At 34.5% G+C, this 26,108-nt stretch overlaps 1 protein-coding gene and 1 long non-coding RNA gene across 7 annotated transcripts in view; one reads left to right on the plus strand and one right to left on the minus strand.

The window, feature by feature from the left end:
• Positions 1–26,108, plus strand: part of LOC141507322 (uncharacterized) — a 59,516-nt gene that overhangs the window by 5,879 nt on the left and 27,529 nt on the right. Inside the window, exon 2 of the long non-coding RNA XR_012474119.1 lies at positions 21,753–21,792. This is a non-coding gene — a long non-coding RNA (uncharacterized LOC141507322). The remainder of the gene's footprint in view (positions 1–21,752; positions 21,793–26,108) is intronic.
• Positions 1–26,108, minus strand: part of PIK3CB (phosphatidylinositol-4,5-bisphosphate 3-kinase catalytic subunit beta) — a 160,030-nt gene that overhangs the window by 4,702 nt on the left and 129,220 nt on the right. For all 6 annotated transcript variants that reach the window (XM_074214881.1, XM_074214879.1, XM_074214876.1 and 3 more), the window contains 7 exons: positions 12,245–12,423; positions 10,955–11,064; positions 10,051–10,129; positions 7,238–7,405; positions 4,169–4,292; positions 3,339–3,484; positions 1,179–1,311 (listed from right to left, as the gene is read on the minus strand). In XM_074214881.1, the coding sequence (XP_074070982.1) occupies positions 1,179–1,311; positions 3,339–3,484; positions 4,169–4,292; positions 7,238–7,405; positions 10,051–10,129; positions 10,955–11,064; positions 12,245–12,423 (939 nt within the window). The remainder of the gene's footprint in view (positions 1–1,178; positions 1,312–3,338; positions 3,485–4,168; positions 4,293–7,237; positions 7,406–10,050; positions 10,130–10,954; positions 11,065–12,244; positions 12,424–26,108) is intronic.

Consider the following 26,108-nt stretch of genomic DNA (forward strand, 5'->3'; position numbering starts at 1 on the left):
GGGAAGAGGAAGATTTTTTCCAGGAAGAGGTAGCAACAGTGATGAGTTATGGAAGAAGCTCAGAAGTATCAGCAGTGCAGAAGGGGTTGGCAAACTGCAAATGAGTCAGACTGGCTGGAACTGAGGGAGTCAAGAGAAGATGGGAAGTCTGAAGACAATATGAAAAGGCCTTTTGCTGCTACTCTGACAAATTTTATTTTACCCAAGAGGTGATGTTTTGCCTAATAATTTGGAACATCTTGGAAATAATAGTAATAATGTGACATAGTAACTGTAGTTAACTTTAAGGCTACAGTTCAAGTGATCTACTAAATTTATATCTAAAAGATAAGACAGACTTAATTATGTTTTGAAAGCTAAATGTGTAAAGTAACCTCTTAAAAGTCACTGTAAGGAAATACAGCGTGTAAAATTTTACCAAATGTCAAAAAATTACTTTTTTAAAAACTTTTTTCTTTTTTTAAAGATTTAATTCCATTTGATTTTATTTTCAACTCCAAATTTTCTCCCTTTCTTCCCTCTATCCCCCTCCAATGAGAAGTCAATTTATATACAAATTACCAATATTGCAAGGGGAATTAAAAACAACAAAAAAGGAGAATATATGCTTCTATCTGCTAAGTCTATCAGTTTTTTATCTGGAGGTAGGTAGCATGTTTCACTATGAATCTTATTAATTATGGTTGGTGATCTTTCAAAATAGATTAACTATGATATTTCTTTTACTGTATAAATTGCTTTAATTCTGCTCACTTCATTTTGTTTCAGTGCAGTAGGTCTTCCTAGGTTTTTCTAAAATGTCTGTATAGTATTCCACCACATTCACAAACCATGACTTGTTCAGCCATTCCCCAATAGATGGGCAAACCCTCAGAAATTTAAATTCTTTGCTGCCAGAAAAAGAGGTGCTACAAATATATTTGTATATATGGGCCCTTTTTTGCTTTCTTTTATCTCTCTGGAATATGAACCTGATAATGGTACTGTTGAGTCAAAGGATATGTATAATTTATTAGCTTTGGAAGCATAGCAAAATGCTTCTAAAAGATCACTTCTTACCCTCCAAAGCCATAAGTATTTCCCACCTTGGGATATTTGGTGTAATTAGCTACTACAACAGATGACTAGCCAAGATTTAGGAATGGAATTCTGTATGTATTACAAAGTCAAGTTCTTACCTTAAGATACTGTATATCTTTGACTGAAGTGAGCTCAGGAAGCCCTGCAGTCAACATCAGGGCAAACAGAGTGATAAAGAGATTCCCATGTCTTCGTAAAATCAGATAAGCATCTTCACAACACTGACGGAAACTTCAGGTAAGCACAATATTCAATGGGCGGGGCAAAGAATAGACAGATTCTTTCAGAAAAGAACTTTAAAATGAATTCTTGGTTTTCTAATACCTTATAAAAACTACTATGGCGCGGCTAGGTGGGGTAGTGGATAAAGCACCGGCCCTGGAGTCAGGAGTACCTGGGTTCAAATCCGGTCTCAGACACTGAATAATTACCTAGCTGTGTGCCCTTGGGCAAGGCACTTAACCCCCTTTGCCTTGCAAAATCTAAAAAAAAAAAAAAAAAAAATTGCATAGTTTTTTGGGGTGTTTTTTTTTTAGGTTTTTGCAAGGCAAACGGGGTTAAGTGCCTTGCCCAAGGGCACACAGCTAGGTAATTATTCAGTGTCTGAGACCGGATTTGAACCCAGGTACTCCTGACTCCAGGCCCGGTGCTTTATCCACTGTACCACCTAGCCACCCCTATGCTATACTTTCATTAGAAACTTTCACTTCTAAAAAAAAAAGAAAAAAAACCTTCACTTCTGCTTGATGAAGAAAATCCACTCAACTACCAGCTAAATAAGTCAGTCTAAATGACCATGTATGTGTTTACATGTTTTGTTCTAAATTATAATGCTGGGCACATTGCAAGAACTTTATAACTGCAAGTTATTATTACTGTTGAGAATAGATATTAACAGTGAGCAAACTTGAGTTTGGTACTGAGTTAGACTAGAGTGGATAACAGTATTTGGTTTCTTGACCTGCTGGAAGGTTCTGCATACTATGTTATATACAGAGGGCTTGTAATTGGTAAGAATGATTCTAGGGACAGCTAATAGTTAGAACACCAATCCAAATCAGAAATATTCAGAAATCAGGAGGAATGATTCTTATCAGCTATATAATGTATTCCTAATAGATGTAAAATGTATACAGAGAAACTTCTGGAATATTTTGTTGTGTATGTGTGTATATAAAATCATTCAGTGTCATTCAAATCAGGATATACTGATTTTAACAGGCATATAAAAGTTCTGCTATCTTTCTCATAAACTTATCAAAGTCTTTTTTTCTTTTAAATTTTTTATTATAAACTTAATCAAACACTCACAAACATTACAACACTGAGGAATGAATATGAAACCTGTGAACTTCTATTTCATAGGGATGGATTTTCTTTTTAAGTGCTTATTAAATTTAACACAGTAGGAACAAAATTCCTGTTTGTGTCCCTTCTGAAGTTTTGTTTTCTTCTGTATTTTAAATGTTTAATTCATCATTTTTAATTGAGAACTTTTAAACTTTTTACAATTTTTTTAGTTTAATTCAGAACTTTTGTGCATCATTATCATTAATAAACTCAAGTTTGCAATGCTATAGTCTTGCCCAAGGGCTATACACAGTGATTAAATAATTTTAGTGTATTTTATTACATGAATAAGTAACTTTACCAATACTAAGAACTTTAAAAAAAATTGCATTTTTGTTTCAGTTGATTCTAAAAGGTTTTTGGTGGGTTTTTTATATTTAAAATGCTCAAGAGGACAGAAGAAACTTCTCTTTACTGTACCCCACTATGGATAGTTTAATTTATAGTCAATTCTGTAAGATACAAAAACACAAGGGGAGGTATATGCAAAATTCAGATGACTTTTTTTCCATGCTGGTTTACAGTGAACATTGGCCATCTCCTTAAGTTGACCAATTAGTCTAATGTTTATCATTAGATGAATCACAGAACTACAGAACATCAGAAATATATTGAACCTTAGAGATCATCTAATCCAACCAATCCATTTTACAGATGAAGCTACTAGATGCAGAGAAATGCAATTTTGAATCATCATTGATTAATTACAAATATCTAAACTAACACTGAACTTTAAGTTCTGGATTTAAGGAACAGAATTCAAATAGTAGTTTCATTCACTTTTAGGCAAATAGATTCTAAGATAATCTTTTCCCTAAATAGAAACATTGAATAGGAAATGCTAAATCTAGCCTGGCCAGATGAGAAAGTGTTAGAAGTATTTAACCTTGACATCAGGGACAACTCACCGGCCAAACTTTTCTGTGTTTCCTGTTTTTCCTTGCTGAATGACATGAATGAAATCATAGGTAAGAATGAAAGGCACTCGTTCCCGTTTAATGCCAAATTTAGATTTGAAGTTTCCAAGAATATGTCCAAAATCGATGTGAAAGAGCTAGGAAAACAAACAGAATTTCATTTTCCCAGCCACTGGACTGTATTTTGCTGGTGTGTTTCCAACAGAATGTCAAATCTCCCAGAAGTCACAGATCATGAAGTGAGCTGTGTACCTCAGCTGCTTATTCTGTTCATAAAATTCAATCCATGGATTTCTTTTCCCTTGGGAAAGAAGTTTTCTTTGAACATTTCTAATTTTTAAAAAAGAAACCCCTGGTGGTTCTTAAGAACAATATGTATAAAATAACATGTGTATAGTGGAAAAGAGAGGACATTTTTAATAAGAAGGCAACTTCATTTCTAGCTTTCAAGACAGATTCCAACACTGCCCTTTTCTTCCTGCACCCCCCAAATGCATGTTGACTTTATGTCCCATTATTCAGTGGGGAATCCACTCCTTTCCTGCCATTGTCTCCCCTCAATTTTATTCTGATTCAATCCCTGTAGATCTATATTCATTTTAAACTCCCACAACTTAAGAGGATAGATCAAAGTAGTTTTAATCAAAATGTCTCAGTGACATTGCTAGAATCATGGCAGGCATTAAGCATATATATGAAAACCTAAGGCTCATAGCTAAAATTTTTACAGGGAATAGTATATTACATTTAAGAACATATGAGAGCAACAATAACAAAATATTCTTGGAGTTTTCAATGAAGGACAATAGATAACTACTTACCTGTCCAGTCTTCCTGACCATGATATTGTCACTATGTCTATCACCAATTCCTAAGACGTAAGAAGCTACACAGTAGCCAGCACAGGAGAGAGTGAACTCTTCAATAGCTCGATCTAAGTCATCCCTAAAAACAGATCAACAAGTATGCTACAGTGTTAATTCAATTCAACCATAACGTGTTGTATCAGGTGCAGCTAATACAAAGAAAAAACTGGATTCAGAAGCTCAAGAAGAAAGACAAGTATATAAATAAGCAGAACAACTGCTTATATTAGGCATAGAAGGAAGAGAAAGATTTGAACAAGCATGAAGTAAAATTTTCTGGATCATATCACCAATATTTCACAAAGTAAGCAAAGGTGTGGAGAAAGGAGAAAAGAATGTGTAAACAAATGGCAAATAGCCTTCAATCCCAGGTTTTGTAGTTTATAGTTTTGGTAATTGGCAATAGGAAGCCAGGGAGAACCATGCATTAAAGAGTGAAGGATATATTAGGGCAGGGAGAGAATAAAGGCATCTGTCAGGCAGTGCTTACAATAGTACAGTTGATATGCATGGAACTTATTAAAAGTTAGTGGCAATGGAAGCAGAAAGGAATCGGTTTGAAAGCAATATTATACAGGTAAGATTGATAGCTTTTGATCACTATTTGGATGTAGGAGAAGTAAGTTTTGAAGAGTAGGCCATTTTGGGGTCAAAGGATTTAAGGAAGAGATGCTCAGAAAAGAAAAATGACAAATGCTAGATGGGATGTGGAAAAATAGAGGCACTTATGCACTGTTAGTGGACTTGTGAACTGGCCTAACCACACTGGAGAACAATTTGGAATTGTGCATATCCTTGACCCCAAAATATCACTATTAGTTCTGTATCCCAAAAATTTCAAAGAAAAGGGAAAGGGATCTATATGTACAAAAATATTTATAGTACTTTTTTTTGTTTGTCTGTTTTTAGCAAGGCAGTGCGGTTAAGTGACTTGCCCAGGGTCACACAGCTATGGGTAATTATTAAGAGTCTGATGTCAGATTTCAACTCAGGTCCTCCTGACTCCAGGGCCTGTTCTCTATCCATTGTGGCACCTAGATGTCCCTATAGTACTTTTTTAACGTGGTGGTCAATAATTAGAAATTGAGGGGATGCCCACAACTTGGGGAATGGTTTTTTACTTGTACCAGATGACTGTGATGGAATAATATTGTAAAAATAGTATAAAAAATGATGAGGGAGATGATTTCAGAAAAAGTTAGTAAGATTAATATGCACTGATAAGAAGCAAAGTGAGTAGAACTAGTAAAAAATTGGTAACAACAAACTGCATGATGAGCAACAGTGAAGCTACTGTGTCCAATATAATAACTTAAGACAATTCCAAAGGATTCATGCCATCCACTTCCAGAGAGAGAAGTGATGAACTCTAGGGCAGATTAAAGCATTCTTTTTTACTTTATTTTGCTGGCTATTTTTTTGGAGGGGCATTATGCTCAATATGGAAATATGTTTTGGATGACTTCACATGCATATTGTATATCTTACTGTTTGAATTCTTCTCAATAATGAGGGGAAGGGATGGAAGGGGAGGAATTTGTATCTCAAAAAATTCTTTTAAATGAATTTTAAAAATAGATAGGTGAATGAATAAGGGATTGATTTATTGATTAAAAAAGATATTAGGATAGGTGTTGGGTTGAGAGGTTCAACATGATATTTGTACCAAGAGAGACAAATTATACCAGAGTAGAATATACATGTGCAGCTTGGGATGCTAGAAGTTTTAAAGTAGAAGCATTAAAAGATAGTGAATAATTCTATAATTTTCTGGTGCTATTTCTAAGGGGGGGATTTTACAGATTTGTGATAAATAGGTAAGCATGTACCCTAGATCTAATGAAAAGAGAAAGAATGGTAAAGGGATGTTTTCCTTGATGACCAAACTTAGGGAGCACAGGGCTTTTGAATATTTTTAATCAACATGGAAAGTAGGCACTAAATACCTAAGTATAAAATGCTATAGTCCTATAGCGCACACACACACACACACACACACACACACATGTACATAGAATTTAAAATTAATATAGTCCCCTTCAAGAAGTCATTAGGATGAAGGCAGCTAGGTGACCCAGTGGATAGAGCACTGGCCCTGGAGTCAGGAGGACCTGAGTTCAAACACTTAATAATTACCTAGCTGTGTGATCTTGAGCACGTCACTCAACCCTACCCTTTCAAAAAACAAAAACAAACCAAAAGAAGTCATTAGTAGTCAAAACTTCCAGTTTCTTGGATTTTGTTTTTGATTAAAGCATTTTTCCAAAAAAAAGTATTAGATTCTGTGAAACCTTAGTCAAGCTTTGAAATTTGGTCTAGAAAAGGAAGAATTCATTAATAACTCTAATGATAACTAGTATTTCTATAGAATTTTTAAGTTTTAAAATATTCATTTCAACCTCATGATAATTCTATTATTGCCAGTTCATGGATGAGAATACTAAAACAGACAGAGATTAAGTGGCTTGCCCAGGGTCACAGAGTTAGGAAGTATCTGAAGTCATATCTGAATTTAGGCCTTCCTAATTCCAAGTCTAATATTCTATCCACTGTGTCACCTATCTGTCTCTAATGACTATATAGAGTGTAGAAAATGTATAGTCCCATTGTGATCTAGTCCAGTCAATAAACATTTATGAAACATCTACAGAGTGCCAGACACTGCATTAGACATTAGAAATACAAACTTGGCTAAATGACATTGATATTCTTTTTTATTCAGCTCTAAGACAGAATCACAGAGAGCAGAATTGGATGGACTTAAGTGGCCACTGGTAAACTATCTCTAAAATAATTCCCTCTAAAGCATATAGAATAAGAACTGATCCAGTCTTTGCCTGAAGATATTCCAATGAAAAGGCATTCAATTCATTTCCTAAGGCAGTCAGTTCTTTCCACTTCTGGTTCATCCCTAACTTCTGCCTCCTTATAATGTCAAGTCAATGAGAAATTTTCTTCAGAGCTATTACTGACAAAGTTTTTCTGAAAGCATAATTATAAATCAGAAAAAAAGAATTAACAAACCCAGAATTATATTCTTTAAGCCAGTTTAGAAGAGCATCTTTATTGAAGGCAGCTGTAGCAGCAACATTACTACTATTGAGCTGAATATCTGCAATTGTTTCAGAGGTACTGACAACTTCAATCAGGCCAGAGCGGTCTCCTGTTGCTAAACAACCATAGGGCAGCATTCTAAGAGAAAAGCACATTGAATTAGGAACATAAGATGATGTACATGTATTCAGATAACTGATTTTTAAGGTTAGGTCAATATATTTTTTGTTTCTCCCTTGATTATACAAAAGACAAATATGTTGGTTATATATCTTCTCCCCAACTCCCATTTGTGAAATTAATGTCACAAGGAAAAGGGTAATTCTCTTAAGAAGGCAATAGGTGGAGCTATTTACTGGAATTTCTTTGATATTCTAAGCCAGCCTTATTTTTTAAATCCTTAACTGATTCACTTGCTATCCAGGTAAAGCACTAAATTAGATGATCTTTATAGGTTAAAAGCAGATTTTAATAAAAATAGAAATAGAGACAATAATAGAGAAATCTATTTTAAGATATCCAGATAGCAATGCTATTTTTTTGTTTTAAAAAAATGATAATCTAAATTGAAAAATTGCAATTCATTTTCTCAATGATCTAAAGTCAGAAGCCAATCAGCTTTGTAAGCTTTGTAAAAAGGAACTTTTACTCTTTTAACTGAAATAAATGAAAGTCCATACTTGCATGATTAAATAATTCTAAAAACCAGCAAAGGCATATGTATGACACTGAGTTCACAAGATTAGTATTCCTTCACTCCAAAGCAGAACTTCAACTACATATTCCCAGCAGATCCTTCTCTCCCTGAATGTAGCCCCTGCTTGTCATCTCAAACACTTATGTTCTTTTTGGGGACATGATTATTTCCTTCCCTATTATGCTCATTCATGGACTCAGAGTCCAGGTTCTCCCAAGCTAAGGAAATCCCTTCCTTAGTGACTGAAAAAAATCTCAATCTCAATAATCTCTCTCCCCCCCCCCCCCACTGGGCCCCCTTTCCTGACCTTTTGCCCTATCTCACTTATAAAGTTAATCTGGGCACAAGCTCAACAGTGTCCTTTGCAAAAGCAAACAGTGATGGAAGTTCCTCAGCACCTTAAGGATTTAATGCTTAAAAACAGATGGGAGGGAAAACTCAAGTCTAATCAGAGAAATGATTTGGCAGATGTCAGATTGAGGACAAATTCTTGGGTGTCCTGTCCCTCTGCTCTGGACTTCATTGCATCCTGTATCTGTCCCTAAGGTTCTCATTATGGCCAGCAGTAGCACTAAAATCAATCCTGAAAAATTTAATTTGCATTTCCATCTTTTTACTGTGTAGGTATTTGTATCCTCTATGGCCTATGAAATAGTGCACTAATTCTTTAGCTATGACACACTAATTTAAAAATCTGAAAAGCACAAGAGAAGCACAGAGGGGAAGTAGAAAAAGCTTGGATTCAGAAGCTCCAGCTGGAGTTCAAGGTCTGCCATTTCATAATCATGGAATTTTAAATGAATTTTTTTAGGTTTTTTTTTTTTGCAAGGCAAATGGAGTTAAGTAGCTTTCTCAAGGCCACACAGCTAGGTAATTACTAAGTGTCTGAGACAGGATTTGAACCCAGGTACTCCTGACTCCAGGGCCAGTGCTTTATCCACTGTGCCACCTAGCCGCCCCTTAAGTGAATTTTTTAGCCTAGTATAATATCTGGTTTGCTAAAAAGTGCAGTCAACACATTCCCAAACTCATATAAAATTGGCAATTATCCAATAAAAATGTATTGTGAAAGTGCTTTGTAATGACAAAGAGACATTGTACTCCAGGAAAGAATATCAACCTCATATAAGCACAAAACGTATTTAAGCTAATTCAAACTCTAAAACACTAAAGAATTAAATTGTTTTTATAAAATTTCCATTGTTTTATACCTTTTTCCTGCCATTAATCTATGTCACCATTAGAAGTGAATTGCTCCACTTTCAAAAAAAGGGAAGGAAAAGTCATTTTAGGTCATATTCTATGTAGATTCCAATAAGGTAAAGTGTATTAAATCATGCAGTGACTTCATGTATATCACCACAGAGCCAACACGGATAATGATATAATCTAAGAATAATGAACTTGGAGTCAACTAGCTTGACTATTTGAGTTTCAGGATTTTACAGAGAGGGAAAAATATAAAATGGCAAATTAATAAATAGGGATATAAACTAAAAAAAAAGTATCCTCAACTAATTCTCTTTTTTAACTTTTCTCTTCCTGAAAGGAAGGGAGAGATAGAGATAGAGATGTTCAAAGACAAGAATGGGAAGAGTCAAAACTATGGTAAAGTCACTTGTTAGCTTTCAACTCCTGTAACATGATAATGCTATAAAGGCTGGTGGGACCTGAGCTATAACTTAAGCACTGAGAAATATGAATAAAAGCTGTTACAGAGATGGCGTTGTTTTTTTTTTTACATTAACAAATAAAATAAACCTAGTTCCCCCTTTTCCCCTTTGATTGACAAAAAAGAAAAACAAAACACTTTTTTAACAAATATGCATAGTCAAGCAAAACAAATTCCTGTATTAGTCATGTAAATCTGATGTTTTTTACTAATAGAACCCTAACAGTTTTAAAAAATTTGGCTTATGTAAGAAGAAATCGTATTGTAGATTGAACTAAAGGTTCCCTAAAATAAAGTTTCTCCATGAAATAAGAATTTCCAACAGCTTTTTAGGGCAAAAGACTAAAAATGGTATATAAATGAAAAAGGAGGAATACAGATTGGGTCAAGAAATGGATTATTACAAGTCCTTACCGGAGATCCAGTCCAGCCTCTTTCCAAAGTAAATCCATCAACCTCAACATTTGGAGTGTTAGCATATCTTGTCGTAGATCTAAAGGAAAAGATTGTTTTACTGATTTTTTTTTTTTAGGTTTTTGCAAGACAAATGGGGTTAAGTGGCTTGCCCAAGGCCACACAGTTAGGTAATTATTAAGTGTCTGAGACCGAATTTGAACCCAGGTACTCCTGACTCCACGGCCGGTGCTTTATCCACTGCTACACCTAGCTGCCCCGATTGTTTTACTTGAGCTTTTGATTTACTGTGCTTAATAATTATTAAAGTATGGTAACAATGAGAATAGGGGAAAGAATTTACCAGTAACAAAAGATCACAGCAATATTACAAAATACGAATGTGAAAACATATTAGTCTATATTGCAGCTGTCACTTCCTGGCAACTTAATATCCTCTCTTAGGAGTTGTAAAATTAAGAAGTTAAACTACATGTAAGATATCTGTTTCTATTCCAGTACAATTCCAAAAAAATACAGCTAGTGTCTGAGGTCAAATTTGAACTCAAGTCCTCCTGACTCCAGGGCTGGTGCTCTATCCATTGAGCCACCTGGCTGCCCCTTTGTCTTTCTATCATAATATCATTTTTCATTCAATTATAAAGAATTTACTGAGCACCAAATATTTGATTGAAAGTATTACTTCTTAGTGGTGGCTAGGTGGCGCAGTGGATAGAGTACCAGCCCTGGAGTCAGGAGTACCTGAGTGCAAATACCATCATTTAAGAGTCAAAAAAATCCCTTCATCTGGTTTCACTCCATAAACAAATAAATGTCTCAATAGGCATATGATATATATCTGTCGAAAGATAGCAATAGGCAATGGCTTACAAAGCTGAAGGAACTAAAAGAAATAGGGACTTACCATCCCCATTTTTGAAAATAACTCCTACTGGATCTCCTCCAAAGACCTTGTTGTTATAAATTATTCTCAGAGGCTTCATTTTAGAATCCATGTACTTGCACTTTTCAACACTAATAAAAGACAAACATCATTAGGAAAATTCAACTTTGAAGAAATGGTAAGATTAGTTTACATGATTCCCTGGGTTCAAACAGCCCAAGCAATTCTAGTTCACTCTAGGTGAGCAAAAAATTAAAGTTCAAGACATGGAGAAAGAATAGTCTTGGTTGGCAGAAAATAATGGGAAGCCAATGTCAGGGACTCATAAAATAGAAAAATTTTCATGACACTATTCTCAATTGCTTCATATTAGCAGTATTTTCCATGAATGGATGGAATCAAACTGAAATCTGAAACACTTTATTTTATATTGCTTTCATCTTTCTTTCTATTAATACCTGAGTTTCCTCTATTTTCTTCCTTACTCAATCATCTTTCTGTATTATCATCATTCTGCATTATCATCATTCTCATCATCATTATATTGAATGGCTTCAAAACCAGGAGAAAATATTAATTAGCTTCAAAACAGTCTCTAATTCTGGATTTAGATATCCCACATAACATATTATATTAAAATTCATTTCCATTATTAGCATGTTTACACAAATAATTTTTTCAAAGTAAATGTATAGTTTTCTAGAAACTCTTAAATCACATTGACAACATTGATTTCATGTGATTCCTAACATTCTAATTACAATTCATACTCAATTTTCATAGAAACAGCAATAAAATTCATAATTTGTTTATATGTAATTACATGGAGGTGTCAAGAATACACTTCCTAAAGTTATAAGCATACTTTACCTGAATTTAAATGTTGACCACGCCATACTAAATAGACTATTTATATTTTAAATCTAGATTAAGAATATGACCTTATATTCTAGAAAAACCTCTGCTTGGCAGAATTCAGTTTTACAGAAATGGTTGATTTTATATCATTTTAACTACCTCCTAAGAAGCTGACAAAGGTCTACTAAACCATAAGACGACTGTCAATAGTTATATCAGAAATAAATTCTTACTTAACCTTTTTTGTGTTATGAGCTCTATTGGAAGTCTATGAAATCTATAGGACCCTCATGAGAATAATATTTTTAAATACTTCAAATAAAATACATATAATTACAAAGGAAAATTCTTTGGAAATAGTTATTCAAATATTTCAAAGAACACCAAGTTCATGGAATGCAGATTAGGAACCCATGATTTCATTTTCTAGTTAAAGAACAATCCATTACTTACTAAAGTTCTGAAAGTATGACATAAGGATTCAAAGGTGACTGAAGATCAGAAAGGGCTTCTCGGTAAGCATTTTGTTTTAAGCATGTATGCATTGCCTCTCTTCCTTTTGCTTTGTTTAACTTCACGGCATTCAATTTTATTAAATTATTTAAGGTCTTTAGCTTATTAAGAGCTTCAACCTGAAATATAAATTTCAAGAAATTAATTACTATGAAAAGAAAAAAGAAAAATGCTTGATTGATCATCTTAATAAATTTTATTTTTCCTCCTTCCTCCCAAACAAAAAAATCTTGCAAAAGTAATCAGGAAAAATATTAAAACAAGAATAGAGATGAAGGTAAAGTTGTAGCAAGAAGGAGTCCCCATAAAATTTCTACAAGGAGATTTAGAAAAAATATCAGATCGAATACTGTTTGGGCAATCCAAGAAAAAAAATTTGCAAGTCTGCATAGGGAAAAAGAGAGAGAGAGAGAGAGAGAGAGAGAGAGAGAGAGAGAGAGAGAGAGAGAGAGAGAGAGATAGAGAGAGAGAGAAAGAGAGAACACAGTAGGGACAGATCTGAACAAGAACATAGCACACAAAACATTCCAAGGTCCATACCCAAGACTAAGGTGAGGTACCAGATCTTGTGCTGCTTCTGGAACAAGTGTCAAATGGCAGTTTTGTCATTCACTACTTAGTTCTGGGTTACAGATCCAAGGTGGAGTGAGGAATGGGCATGCATTACAGGATGGGATTCTGGGGTTAAAAACCTGTCACAGATTCTAGGTTGGCATAAGAAACAAGGAGGATGTTCAGGAAAAAAAGCAGGAGTATAACTCATATTTCAGGAGTGCAATAAAGTTTCAGCTTCAGTTTTTAGCCCAATCTAAAGCCTACAGAATAAAAGTGACTGATGGGAGTTGAAAGAACCTAAACATATCAGGAACTTCAAGAGCTCTGAATAACAAAATACTCAATATCACAAGAAACAACAACAGAATTAGTCTAGACCTTTGCTCCAGAATTATGCCAAGTCAACATAGCACTTAGATGCTCAGCAGCAGTAGCAGTGGCATCACAATATTTACATGACATTCAATATGTACTTAGTCAAAAAGCAAGTTGGGAAAATAAGCAAGCAACAGCAACAAAACAGAATTCCTTTATTAAAAAAAGGCTATTATGTTGACAGAGAAGACAAAAACGCCAGTGAAAATAACAACTACAAAATATGAGTAAAGTCTAAAAGAAAAACACAGCCTGGACACAATTCCACTTGACTTCCTGGAAGAGCCTGAAGGAGAATTTTTAAAACTTAAAATTTTATTTTGTAAACTCAAGTGAGAAGTAGAGGGGAAAAAAAAATTGGAAAATAAATGAGAGCCATGGAAGAAAATATTAGAAAGGAAATTAACATGGAACAAGAGATACAAACCATTGCCCAAATGACAAAACTCCTTGAAAATTAGAATAGACCAAAGCAAAAGTCAAATTATTCTATCGAGCAATAATAAAAATAAAAAAACAAGTCAAAAAACTTTTAAAAAAATTAAAAGATATCTCATAACAAAAAAGAAAAGACCTTGAAAACAGATTTAGCAGAAAAAATTAAGATTCATTAGATTATCTAAAAGTCATGACCCAAACCACTCCCCCCAAAAAACTAGAAGTATTTCAAGAAATCTTAAGATAAAACTACCTAAATCTTAGAATGTGAGGAGAAATGTGAATAGAAAGAAACCATTGGTCAACTCCTGAAAGAAACCTCAAAATGAATATTTCCGGAAATAAGACAGTCAAAACCCAGAGTTCCCATTATCAAAAAAAATTATACTCACAATCACACACAATTTAGCATCTACCAACAAAAAAGGAGCAGGGAGCATGGAATATGATATTCCAGTAGGCAAAGGATATAGGGCTTAAAGTCAGGAATAACTTACTAGCAAAAATTAGTATAATGCTGCAGGGAAAAAATGAATCTTTAATAAAACAGAGAACTTCCAAAACATTCCTGATGAAAAGATTTGAGCTTCCCTAGAAACTCTGAAGTTTAAATATAAGAGTTAAGAGAAACAGAGGCAGCAAGGTGGTTCAGTGGATAGAACACCAGTCCTAGAGTCAGGAGGACCTGAGTTCAAATCTGAACTCCCATATTTAATAATTACTAGCTGTGTGACATTGGGCAAGTCACTTAACCCCGTTGCAAAAAAAAAACCCCAAAACAAAAGAGTTAAGAGAAATAAAGTAAACAGGAATAAACAAAGATAATGGATGAACTGCTTACATTCTAGTATGGCAAGATCTGAACCTTATCATCATTATGGGTCATAAAGGGAGTCTAACTAGAAAGGTATGGGAATAATTCTGTTATGTCTTGTTTTCTTTTCCTTTGTTTTTGAAAGGCAAATGGGGTTAAGTGGCTTGCCCAAGGCCACACAGCTAGGTAATTATTAAGTGTCTGAGGCAGGATTTGAACCCAGGTACTCCTGACTCCAGGGCCAGTGCTTTATCCACTGCACCATCTAGCTGCCCCATGTCTTGTTCTTAAAAGAAGAAAGGGAAAGGAAGAGGATTACAATGGGGAGCTAGAGGTAGGGGAAGATTTGGGAACATTCTCTCACATAACCAAGGAGCATAAGCAGACCTCTATAAAACCAAGTAGGGGTTAACTTACTTTCACCTGAACTTGTCAAAAGAGGGAAAAAGGCACATACACAGGTACGGAAATACATTTCATTTAACAGAGAGATAGGAAGGGACAAGGAGGAGGAAGAATTAGAGGGAGAGTAGATAGAGGCTTAGGTCTAAATAAAACAAACTAAGGATACAGAATTGCAATCTGAGGGGTATTCTTATTTGCAGAATGGCTGAACAAGTTATGGTGTGAAAATGTGATGGAATTAAATTGTGCTCTTAAGAAATGAAGGTTTTACTTAAAAGCATAAGCATCAGTATTTCACATCTTAAATACCTTTTTATTTTTTATTAAAGATTTTATGAGTTTTACAATTTTCCCCCATCTTACTTCCCTCCCTCTACCCCCCACAGAAAGCAATCTGTCAGTGTTTAATTTGTTTCCATGTTGTACATTGATCCAAATTGAGTGTGATGAGAGAGAAATCATATCCTTAAGGAAGAAACAAAAAGTATAAGAGATAACAAGATCAGACAATAAGATATCTGTTTTTTTTTCCTAAATTAAAAGGAATAGTTCTTGAACTTTGTTCAAACTCCACAGCTCTTTATCTGGATACAGATCACATCTTAAGTACCTTTAAAAATCTGTAGTCTAACTTAGGTAAAGATCATATCTAGGGAAAAAAGTAATAATAATGATGATAATAGTAATAGTATTTATATAACAATTTATGGTTTGCATACAACTTTACAAGTATTATCTTATGGGATCCCCATAACCTAGGAGGTATTACATCACCATCTTCTATCTATCTATCTATCTATCTTATCTATCTTGGTTTTTGCAAGGCAAATGGGGTTAAGTGGCTTGCCTAAGGCCACACAGCTAGGTAATTATTAAGTGTCTGAGACTGGATTTGAACCCAGGTACTCCTGACTCCAAGGATGGTGCTTTATCCACTATGCCACTGAGCCGCCCCTCCACCATCTTTTAGAATAGGAAACTGAGGCCAAGAGAGGTGAAGTAACATGACCAAATAGCTGAAACCAAATCAGAAGCCAGAACTTCAAAATTCCAGGTCCATTACTTCCTGCTGCCCCACATCACTCAAGTATTCAAGAAGTTGTCAGAAGTAATAATAAAACTCACACTAGACCTCTTCAGAGCATAATTTAAAAGGTAACACTGTGGAATATATCAAATGTTGGGGTAGATTTAAAGATAAATAACAAATAATACTTGTCAAAGAATAGACAATCTTATTAGGATAGATAGAAAAATACAAGCTGGAATAAAAGCTGTCATGCTGTGATTTTTCGATGAAAGAGATAAACTTCATCCAGAAGGTAAAGATTAAGTGAAGGCTTCATGGAGGAGACAATATTTGATTTGGGTTTTGATTGATTGATTAAAGAAAATCAAATGAACACAGAGGAGTTAAAGAGGCCAGAGGTAACTATAAAGAGCCATGACATAAAACAGAATGGGACTAGCTGTAAGATGAACAGCAATACAGATTGGCTAGAACAGAGGTGTCTTTGTGGAATGATACAAAGAATGATAAGGTAGGCTGCAAACTGATTGCACAGGGCTTTGAATATTGAATTAAGAAATTTAGACTTAATTAAGTCAACTGAGAACTTCTAAAGCCTTTAGGTACTATCTATAACTAGTGTAGTGGGAAGAGTTTGGATCTAAAGAAGGAGCATCAGATGTAGGAGGTGTATTAGAAAGTTAATATAATTGAGGCAGGTAGAAACTGATACTTGAAATAGCATGATGGCATTTGGAATAATTTTAGGATAGGTGCGGGGGAGGAGCCAAGATGGTGGCATGAAAGTAGCATTTCCTGGGAACTCCTTACTCCCCAAACTCCAAAACTTAACAAATTATGACTCTAGACAAAATTTAGAGGGGCACAACTCACAGAGAGACTCAGTGATACATTTTCCCAGTCCAAGATAACTTAGAAGTTCTGCAGGAAAGGTGTGTTTCACCAGGACAGGGGTTGGAAAAAAGCCATGGGTGCAGTGCAGCCCAGCCCAGCCCAGTCCAGAGAACACTGGCAACAGCTTGAAGAGGCAGTGAGAGAACTCTTGCTACACCAGAATGAGCATGGAGTGGGGAACCCTGGCTGCAGAACCTGCAGCGAGAATCTGGAGAAACCAGCCTGCGACCCCAGAGACAGTAAGGGAAGTCTGCAGAGATTTCTCTGCTCTCCCTCAGAGTAGGACTCTGCTGCTAGCCTACACTCAGATCCAGGTTGCAGTTTGAGCTTCTATACTAAGTAGCCAAGTTGGATCCCTCCTTATAGCTCCAGGGCAGAGGGAAGTACGGGCGTCATCTACATATCAAAGCACAGGCAAAAGAGCATGACACCTTGGAGGAATAAAGGTCCCAGTGGGGTATTCCCCCCCCCCCCAAAAAAAAACCTCCCAAAGCCTTGGAAGTGCTGTCTTGGGCTGAGGAAATGAGTAAACAACAGAAAAAGAAGAATCTATCCATCTATCTATCTATCTGGTTTTTGCATAGAGAATTACTTTGGTCCCATGGAAGATTAAAACACATACTCAGATGATGACAAAAATCGAAACTTCCATATGCAAAACCTCCAAGAGAAATAGAAAATGGGCCCAGACTATGGATAAGTTCAAAAAAGACTCTGAAAAGAAATTAGGGGAAATGGAAGAAAAATTGGGAGGAAAAATGAAAGCCATGCAGAAAAATCATGAAAACTAAATCAAAAGCTTGGTGAAAGATATACAAAAAAATACTGAAGAAAATAATATGTTAAAAACCAGTTTAGGCCTAATGGAAAAAGCAACACAAAAGGCAAATGAGGAGAAGAATGCCTTAAAAAGCATAACTGGCCAGCTGGAAAAGAAGATAAAAAAGTTCTCTGAACAAAATAACTCCTTTGAATGCAGAATGGAACTAAAGGAAGCTGATGACTTTGCAAGAAATCAGGAAGAAATAAAATTCTTCCAAAAAAAGCCAAAAATTAGAAGAAAACGTGAAATATCTCATTGGAAAAACAACTGACCTTGAAAATAGATCCAGAAGAAATAATTTAAAAATTATTGGGCTATCTGAAAGCCACAATCAAGAGAAGAGCCTAGCCTTCATTTTTCAAGAAATAATACAGCAAAATTGCTCTGAGATCCTAGAAGCAGAGGGTAAAATAGAAATTGAGGGAATTCACCGGTCACCTCCTGAAAAAGATCCCAAAACAAAAACTTCCAGGAATATTATAGCCAAATCCCAAAAGTCCCAAATCAAAGAAAAAATTCTAAAAGTTGTCAGAAATAAACAATTCAACTACCAAAGCTCCACAGTCATGATTACACAGGATTTGGAAGCATCTACATTAAGGGCTCATAGGGATTGGAATATGATATTCCAGAAGGCAAAAGATCTTGGTTTACAACTGAAAATTAACTAATCAGCAAAACTGAACATCCTCTTTCAGGGAAAAAGATGGACTTTCAATCAAACAGGGGACTTTCAAACTTTCCTATTGAAAGAACCAGAGCTGAAGAGAAAGTACAGGAGGGGATAGAAGAGAAGGACTATGAGGAACTTAATATATTGAACTGTTTGTATTTCTGCATGGGAGGAAGATATTGATAACACATATGAACTTCTCATAAGAGCTGTTAGAAGGAGCATATATAGACAGGACACAGAAAGGAACGGAATATAATGGTGTGATATAGTAAAAAGATGGAGTCAATGGGTGATAAAGGAAAGTACTGGGAAGAAGGGAAAGGAGATGAAGAAGCTAAAAAATTTCACATAAGAGTCAAGAAAAAGTTTTTTTCAATGGAGTGGAAAGGGGGAAAGGTGAGGGGGAATGAGTGAGCCTTCATTCTCATCAAAAATTGGTCAGAGAGGAAAATACAAACACTTAATAGAGTGAGTAAATCTGTCTTACCCTAGAGAAAAATGAGAAGGGATAGGATAAGGTGGAATGGGGGGAGGGAAGCGGGGAATAGTTGATAGAAGAGAGGGAAGACTGAGAGAGAGGATACTCAGATACAACACACTTTTGGACAGGGCCAGGATGAAAGGAAGGAGAGAATAGAATGAGAGTAGGGAGTAATAGAGTGGAGGTACAGCTAGTAATAGCAACTATGGGAAAAATACGGAAGCAACTTTTCTGGTGGACTTATGATAAAGAAAGCAACTCACCCCAGAGACACAGAGCCATTTGAAATCTGAACACAGACTGAAGTACAATTTCTCTCTCTCTCTCTCTCTCTCTCTCTCTCTCTCTCTCTCTCTCTCTCTCTCCTTGAGGGTTCTCATCTTCTTGGGGGGGGTATATGTTTAGTCTTATAACACATTCAATTTCAATATGTATAGCATGGAAACAATGTAAAGACTTTCAGACAGTCTTCTGGGGAGGGGAGGGGAGGGAAGGGAGGGTGTGGGAAAAATTGTAAAATTCAAAACTTTACAAAAAATGATAGATACTACTATTGTATATAGAAAAATAAAATGTTAAGAATATGGAAAAAAGGAGGGAAGTAAGATTAGGGGGAAAATCGTAAAACTCAAAAATAAATAAAATCTTTACAACTTAAAAATAATAATTAAAAAATAAAAGTGAATCTGACATTTGCTAATGTTAATAATAAAAATGTTAATAATATTAATAATAAAAAATGCCTACATAAAAAAGGAATGTGGGAAAAAATATAAGAGATGGGTGCAAGAGTAGTACTCTAGGGCAAAAATTGCATTCCATATTGAAATGTGATCCTGAAATTCAAGGGGCAATCATTAACATATTTCCTCTGTGTCCTGACCTTATTTGGTTCCAAAATATGGGTCTAAACTGAGGTGTACAGAAAAGAGAGGAAAAAGGAACAGAATACAGGGTTTCTGGATCAAGGAAATGTTATGTCACTAAAAATATATTCTGACAAACTGTCAGTGTAAGAAAAAAAAAGTCAACAATGAAAAACTTAATTCTGAAACACAGATTCTGACATGTTAATTAATTGTAATTCTTTATGGTTATTTTTCACAGTCAAATATTAAAAATAACTGATAGCTTTTTTAAATCACCGCTTTGATACCTAGTTGCAATCTAACAATACATAGTCAAGATTTGTGACTGAGAAACATTTTAGAATATGTGTATTTAGTATAAATTTGAAGGTTAAAAGGACAAAATTAAAGATTTAAAGTTTAATCATCATTTAAATCAAAATTTCTTTCTTTTTGGACACAGCATGGCAACAATGTAGTATGGGATTAAATGATGATAAATCTTGGAAATAAGGATTGGTTCATGAATTGATGAACCTCAAGGAAGTTAATCTCCCTCCCTGTTTATTTCTGCCTCCTTTCCTCTAAGTCAATGCCTTCAGGGGAAATGCCCAGCTTTCCCCCTTGATGCCTACTGATATCCTGCCTAACTTTGAAAGCTTATTATTCTATACTTGACTACACACCCTGACTGATTACCCAAAAATCCACAATCTTCTTCTGCAGTGAATTTCTAAGAACATAAAATCTTAAGGATAATACATAGGAATTTAATCTAGACCCATGTAGTCTAAATTATATGATGAGCCTGAGGACAGAAATCAAATACCCTCCTGTCAAATTCATAAATAATTCTTCTCAAAATACTAATGCACTGCAAAAAAATATTCTTGCTGTTCATCCATTTAATACTAGGAGGACTAAATTTTAAGAATATTTCAGAGGATCAAGCTGCCCCAGTTGATTCAATGCTTTTATTTTGTGTTTAATGAATAAGGTAAAAAAAATTATTTCATTTCAAAGAAAAATTATTATATTTTTTGAATCAGTTTTAAACTGGTCCTTTTAATGTGAATCTTTAATTGGAGCTACTAAAAAGCTGACTGGCTTAATCTTTTCTTTTAATTATTTTTTTTAGGTTTTTGCAAGACAAATGGGGTTAAGTGGCTTGCCCAAGGCCACACAGCTAGGTAATTATTAAGTGTCTGAGACTGGATTTGAACCCAGGTACTCCTGACTCCAAGGCTGGTGCTTTATCCACTATGCCACCTAGCCACCCCTTTTCTTTTAATTTTTAACTAATTAGGAATGAAATGCTAAAGTTTAAAATAAATGATCAATAAGCCCAAAGACACAAAAATTCTAGGATAAAAGGATCTTAGAAATCACTTAGTTCAAACACTCCTATTTAGAAAAGAAGACAATGAGGCCCAGAAAATCTATTTGCTCATTGTGAAAGAGATAACCAGTGGCAGAAACTAAGATATTACTAAGGTTTTTTTTTTTAATTTTAAGTCTAGGGTTTTTTTTTTCTGGACCACACTTACATTTAATAAACTAGCTCTCAGAAGAGACACTGCTATCCAAGTTGTGTATTTTGGTTTTATGATTACATTCACTTCTGACTCTTTTATTTCCAGACTATATAGAAATGAACAGATAAGTTTAGTGGGGAAAAACATTTAATTAAGTTATTTTTTGACAAGGACTAAAAAGGTAAACATCAATTATAGAAGGAAAAGGATGATTTTGTAAAGATGAATACTATGCAAAGGAAAGCTCATCAGCTGGTTTACTGCATCTGCTCCCCATCTTGAGAGTAAATGATAAAATCTCTATCTACCTAAAGTTCTAAGAATATAAAATAGAAACATATTTTACCATTCGTATTTTCCATGAAAAACAATGGAATTCAATTCTCATATTTAATAAGTACCTATATAAACATTACCATGCTAGATACTGAGGAAGATACAGTTAAGAAAAAACTGTAAATATGATATAAAGATATTCACATCATATATGAAACACCATGATGACCCCCTCAGCATATGTTCATCATCAATTTAACTAAATATCCTTAAGGATGTACATATTTTTTATTTTCAGAAGTCTGTTTACAAGGAAGAAGATAGACAAGATTGTGCAGGTAAGTGAACTGATCCAAAAGTTTCTGTTAATATGAGGTAACCTGGCAGACAGGATACTGTGGATGTTATAAGCTGTTTGATTACAAAACTGAAACAGCAGAAACCTGCCAAGTCAGTCTTCTGTCATAAGCCAGATTCCTATGACTTTTTCCCCCACAATCCCATGGGCTGTACAAATATGAGCAAAAAGAGAGGAAAAATGGAACCTCTACTATGCAAACAGGAATTTTATGAAATATTGCTACTTTGGATTTTGTCCATGTTTGCACAGATGGGAATTTTTCTGCCCCGTCTTTTTTTTTTGATTCATTGATTTATTTATTTTGAATTTTACATTTTTTCCCCTAATCTCCCTTCCTTCCCCCACCCCCCACACAAGGCAGTCTGTTAGTCTTTCCATTGTTTCCATGGTATACATTGATCTAAATTGAATATGATGAGAGAGAAATCATTCTTAAGGAAAAAAAATAAAGTATAAGAGATAGCAAAACTACATAATAAGATAATGGTTTTTTTTTTTTAATTAAAGGTAATAGTCTTTGGTCTTTGTTCAAACTCCACAATTCTTTCTCTGGATACAGATGGTATTCTCCATTGCAGATACCCCTAAATTGTACCTGATTGTCACATTGATGGAATGAGAAAGTCCATTAAGGTTGATCATCACCCCCATGTTGCTCTTAGGGTGTATAATATTCTTCTGGTTCTGTTCATCTCACTCAGCATCAGTTTATGCAAATCCTTCCAGGCTTCCCTGCATTCCCATCCTTCTAATAGAACAATTGTGTTCCATAATGTACATTTATCACAATTTGTTTAGCCATTCCCCAATTGTTGGACATTCACTCAATTTCTAATTCTTTGCCACCACAAACAGGGCTGCTATGAATATTTTTGTACAAGTGATGTTTTTCCCCTTTTTTCAAGATCTCTTCAGGGTATAGACCCAGGAGTGGTATTGCTGGATCAAAGGGTATGCACATTTTTATAGCCCTTTGTATGGGTTGACATTTATTTCCTGAAAAGTGCAATGAAAACCTCAGTGGCCTTATAAGCCAATTAGTCTTAAGTTATTTCATTACCTCATCCTTTTTAAAAATTTATAGTCATAATAAGAACTGACAGCAAAGAACTTTTTCTTCTGCTCTTGGTCAAAGAAAAGAACAAGAACTCAAACTTGAGAATTGAGTCTTCTGCTAATGTTGCTACAAAGTAAAACGAGGTCCTTTGAATTATCTTTAAGAAGCCAATGAATGTTCTTCTTTCTTGTTTTTGGGACTTAGCATAGTTCTCTAGATATTAAGACACAAGTGTGTCTTGTTTCATCAAGTAGACTCTAAATATCTTCAGCTTATCATTTTTTCCTTCAATTCCTATAGTATTTATCTTAGAATTTGAAATAGCAGTTGCAATCATTAAATAAATGTTTGCTAAATAAATGGATACATGTAATGCTGCAAAGGATCTTCCATCAAGCATGAGTAATCCTGAATTAGTACAGTTTCCAACTTTGATCTCATTTAAGCCACATAATGTAGAAATGATTAATTGAACACACATAATAATTATTATTCCTTTCTTCTATGGGAGATGAAGTGATATGAGAAATATAGGATTTCAGTTAGGTGAGAAATCATTAGTAATCACTCTTCCAACGCACACCTTCAATAACTTGGTATAAGCAGTCTTTCAGGATAGCTTGTGGCTGAAAAATTGATCACATTGAAACCACATGGAAAAACTTCTATGACCTTAGTTAGGCATAAAGACTCATACTCAAAGCCTTTTCACTTTGGAAGAATCTATAAGAACTCTTAAGTCTTCAGGGTTCTCTAACTTCAACATTGAAAAATTGACCACAGATTATGCACAGGGCAGCAAAGTAGGCCCTTGATGAGAAAAATGATTTTTTCCTAGATGTATGCAAACTACATAAATTATTAAAACAGGGGCAGCTAGGTGGCACAGTGGATAGAGCAGCGGCCCTGGAGTCTGGAGGACCTGAGTTCAAATCTGGCTTCAGGCACTTAATAATTACCTGGCTGTGTGACCTTGGGCAAGTCACTTAACCCCACTGCCTTGCCAAAAAAATTATTAAAACAAATTGGGGGAGGAAGAGCTTGAGTTCTTCAAATTTAATATAAATAATAATATAATTTAAACCATTGATAATTATTAATGATCAAATATTCAATAACCAAGTAACACTAAAGGTTATATAAACTGTATAGATTCTCTGACTCAACTCAATCACATCAAACATTGACTAAACTAAACTCAATTATGTTAAAGATAGTATTCTAGACACTGAGATGAATATGAATATAAATATTATACTTATTTCTCAAAGATCTTAAATCAAGTAGAAAGACATGCATAAATACCAAGTATACAATACAAATACAAATAAAAGAGGTTAAAAAATGGTGAATACAGAAAGAGGAAAGTTCATATCTGGATTGGAGAAAGGGATATATACTAAGTTTCATAAAGAAATTGATATTTGAGTTTCATTCATAAAGATGGACAAGATATTTAAAATGCCTGTTTAATTAATTCTCTAGTCACAGAGAAAGAGTATGAAATATGTTCAAGAAGAGTATGTGTAAATAAATTTGTCTGAAATATGTACAATTATAGATAATAAAATGAATACAGAGAACTATAGAATTTTACATCTGAAGCAAAGTGAAGTGAATCAAGGCCAAAAAACATATACATGATTAGAACCAGGTGAATGGAAAAAACAAACCACCAATACAATCAAAAGTGAATGCAGCAAAAAAAATGAACAAATATAGTTCCAAGAAAGAGATAAGAGAAAACACCCACCCCACTCATCTGCAAAGATGGAAGATCCATGGGTATGATATATTGCATATATTTTAGGATTTTGGGGGATGTATTGATTGGTTTTGCTGATTGTTGTTGGTCTGTTCTTTCTTTTCTTTAAAACACACTTGTTATATAGGATGGATCTCTGGGAGGGGAGGGAAGTAGAGTAAAAAAGTTGGGAGAAATTCTGGAGATAATAAAAAACAAAAGATGAATAAAAATGTTTTTTTAAAGAAATGACTGAGAAAACAGATTTAGACAAATCTGGAAAAACCTTTTAGAAATGAAACAGAATGATTTGAAACAGAGTTAATTAGAAAACAATTTATGCAACAACTAAAAAATTGACAACAAATTTTGAAAGAACAATCTTAAATTCCAGAAGACAGAATATGAAACATACCCTTTTTTTTGACTAAAAGGTAAACTAGAATTGAGAATGATTAAATATACAATCTCTTTCATAGTCATTGTGTAGATTTTTTTATTTGATTTGAATTATTAAAAAATTTTTTTGAGATCTTTTTTTGGGGGGAGAAGAATAGTTTTAAGATCAGAACGACAGGTGATACAAAAAAAAAAGAGAATAGGAGGCTGTTAGTTGGTGCAGTGGATAGAGCACTGGCCCTGGAGTTCAAATCCAACCTCAGACACTTAATAATTGCCTAGTTGTGTGACCTGGGCAAGTCACTTTAACTCCATTGCCATAAAATAAAATAAAAAAAGAGAAGAAAAGTAAAACATAAAATACATAGAAGAGAACAGGAGTCAAAGAGATACAAACAAATCAAACGTACTAGAACTAGATATGCTATATATAAATACTGATATCATATGAAATTCTTTTACTTTATGTATATAACTAATCCTATTTACTGATGTTTGTTAAGTTTTTTATAAAAAAATGAAAAGGAGGGGCAGCTATGTGGTGTAGATAAAGCACCGGCCCTGGAGTCAGGCGTACCTGGGTTCAAATCCAGTCTCAGACACTTAATAATTACCTAGCCGTGTGGCCTTGGGCAAGCCACTTAACCCTGTTTGCCTTGCAAAAAATAAAATGAAAAGGAGAAAAATGAAGGCTAAGAATTAAAATTATCATCAAGTGGAGGCCAGCTAGGTGGTGCAGTGGATAGAGCATGGACCCGGGAGTCAAGAGTACCTGATTCAAATCTACCCTCAGACACTAAATTACCTAACTGTGTGACCTTGGGCAAGTCACTAAATCCCACTGCTGTGCAAAAGAAAATAAACAAAAAAATAAAATAAAATGATCAAAGTGTATAAAAATATGACATGTATAAATAAGGTACACCTTCATTGAATTCAAGAAATCAGGAGAGAAATCATTTTACCCTTAAAAGAGATAAATTAAAATATAATTTCAAATACAAAATTCTTGGATAGCAGTATCTGGTATGTAGAGAGCACATAATATTATGTTGAATTAAATTAAACTAAAGAATTCTAGGATTCCTACATA

The sequence above is a fragment of the Macrotis lagotis genome, chromosome 1 (genome assembly GCF_037893015.1).
Source record: "Macrotis lagotis isolate mMagLag1 chromosome 1, bilby.v1.9.chrom.fasta, whole genome shotgun sequence".
Lineage (NCBI taxonomy): Eukaryota > Metazoa > Chordata > Mammalia > Peramelemorphia > Peramelidae > Macrotis > Macrotis lagotis.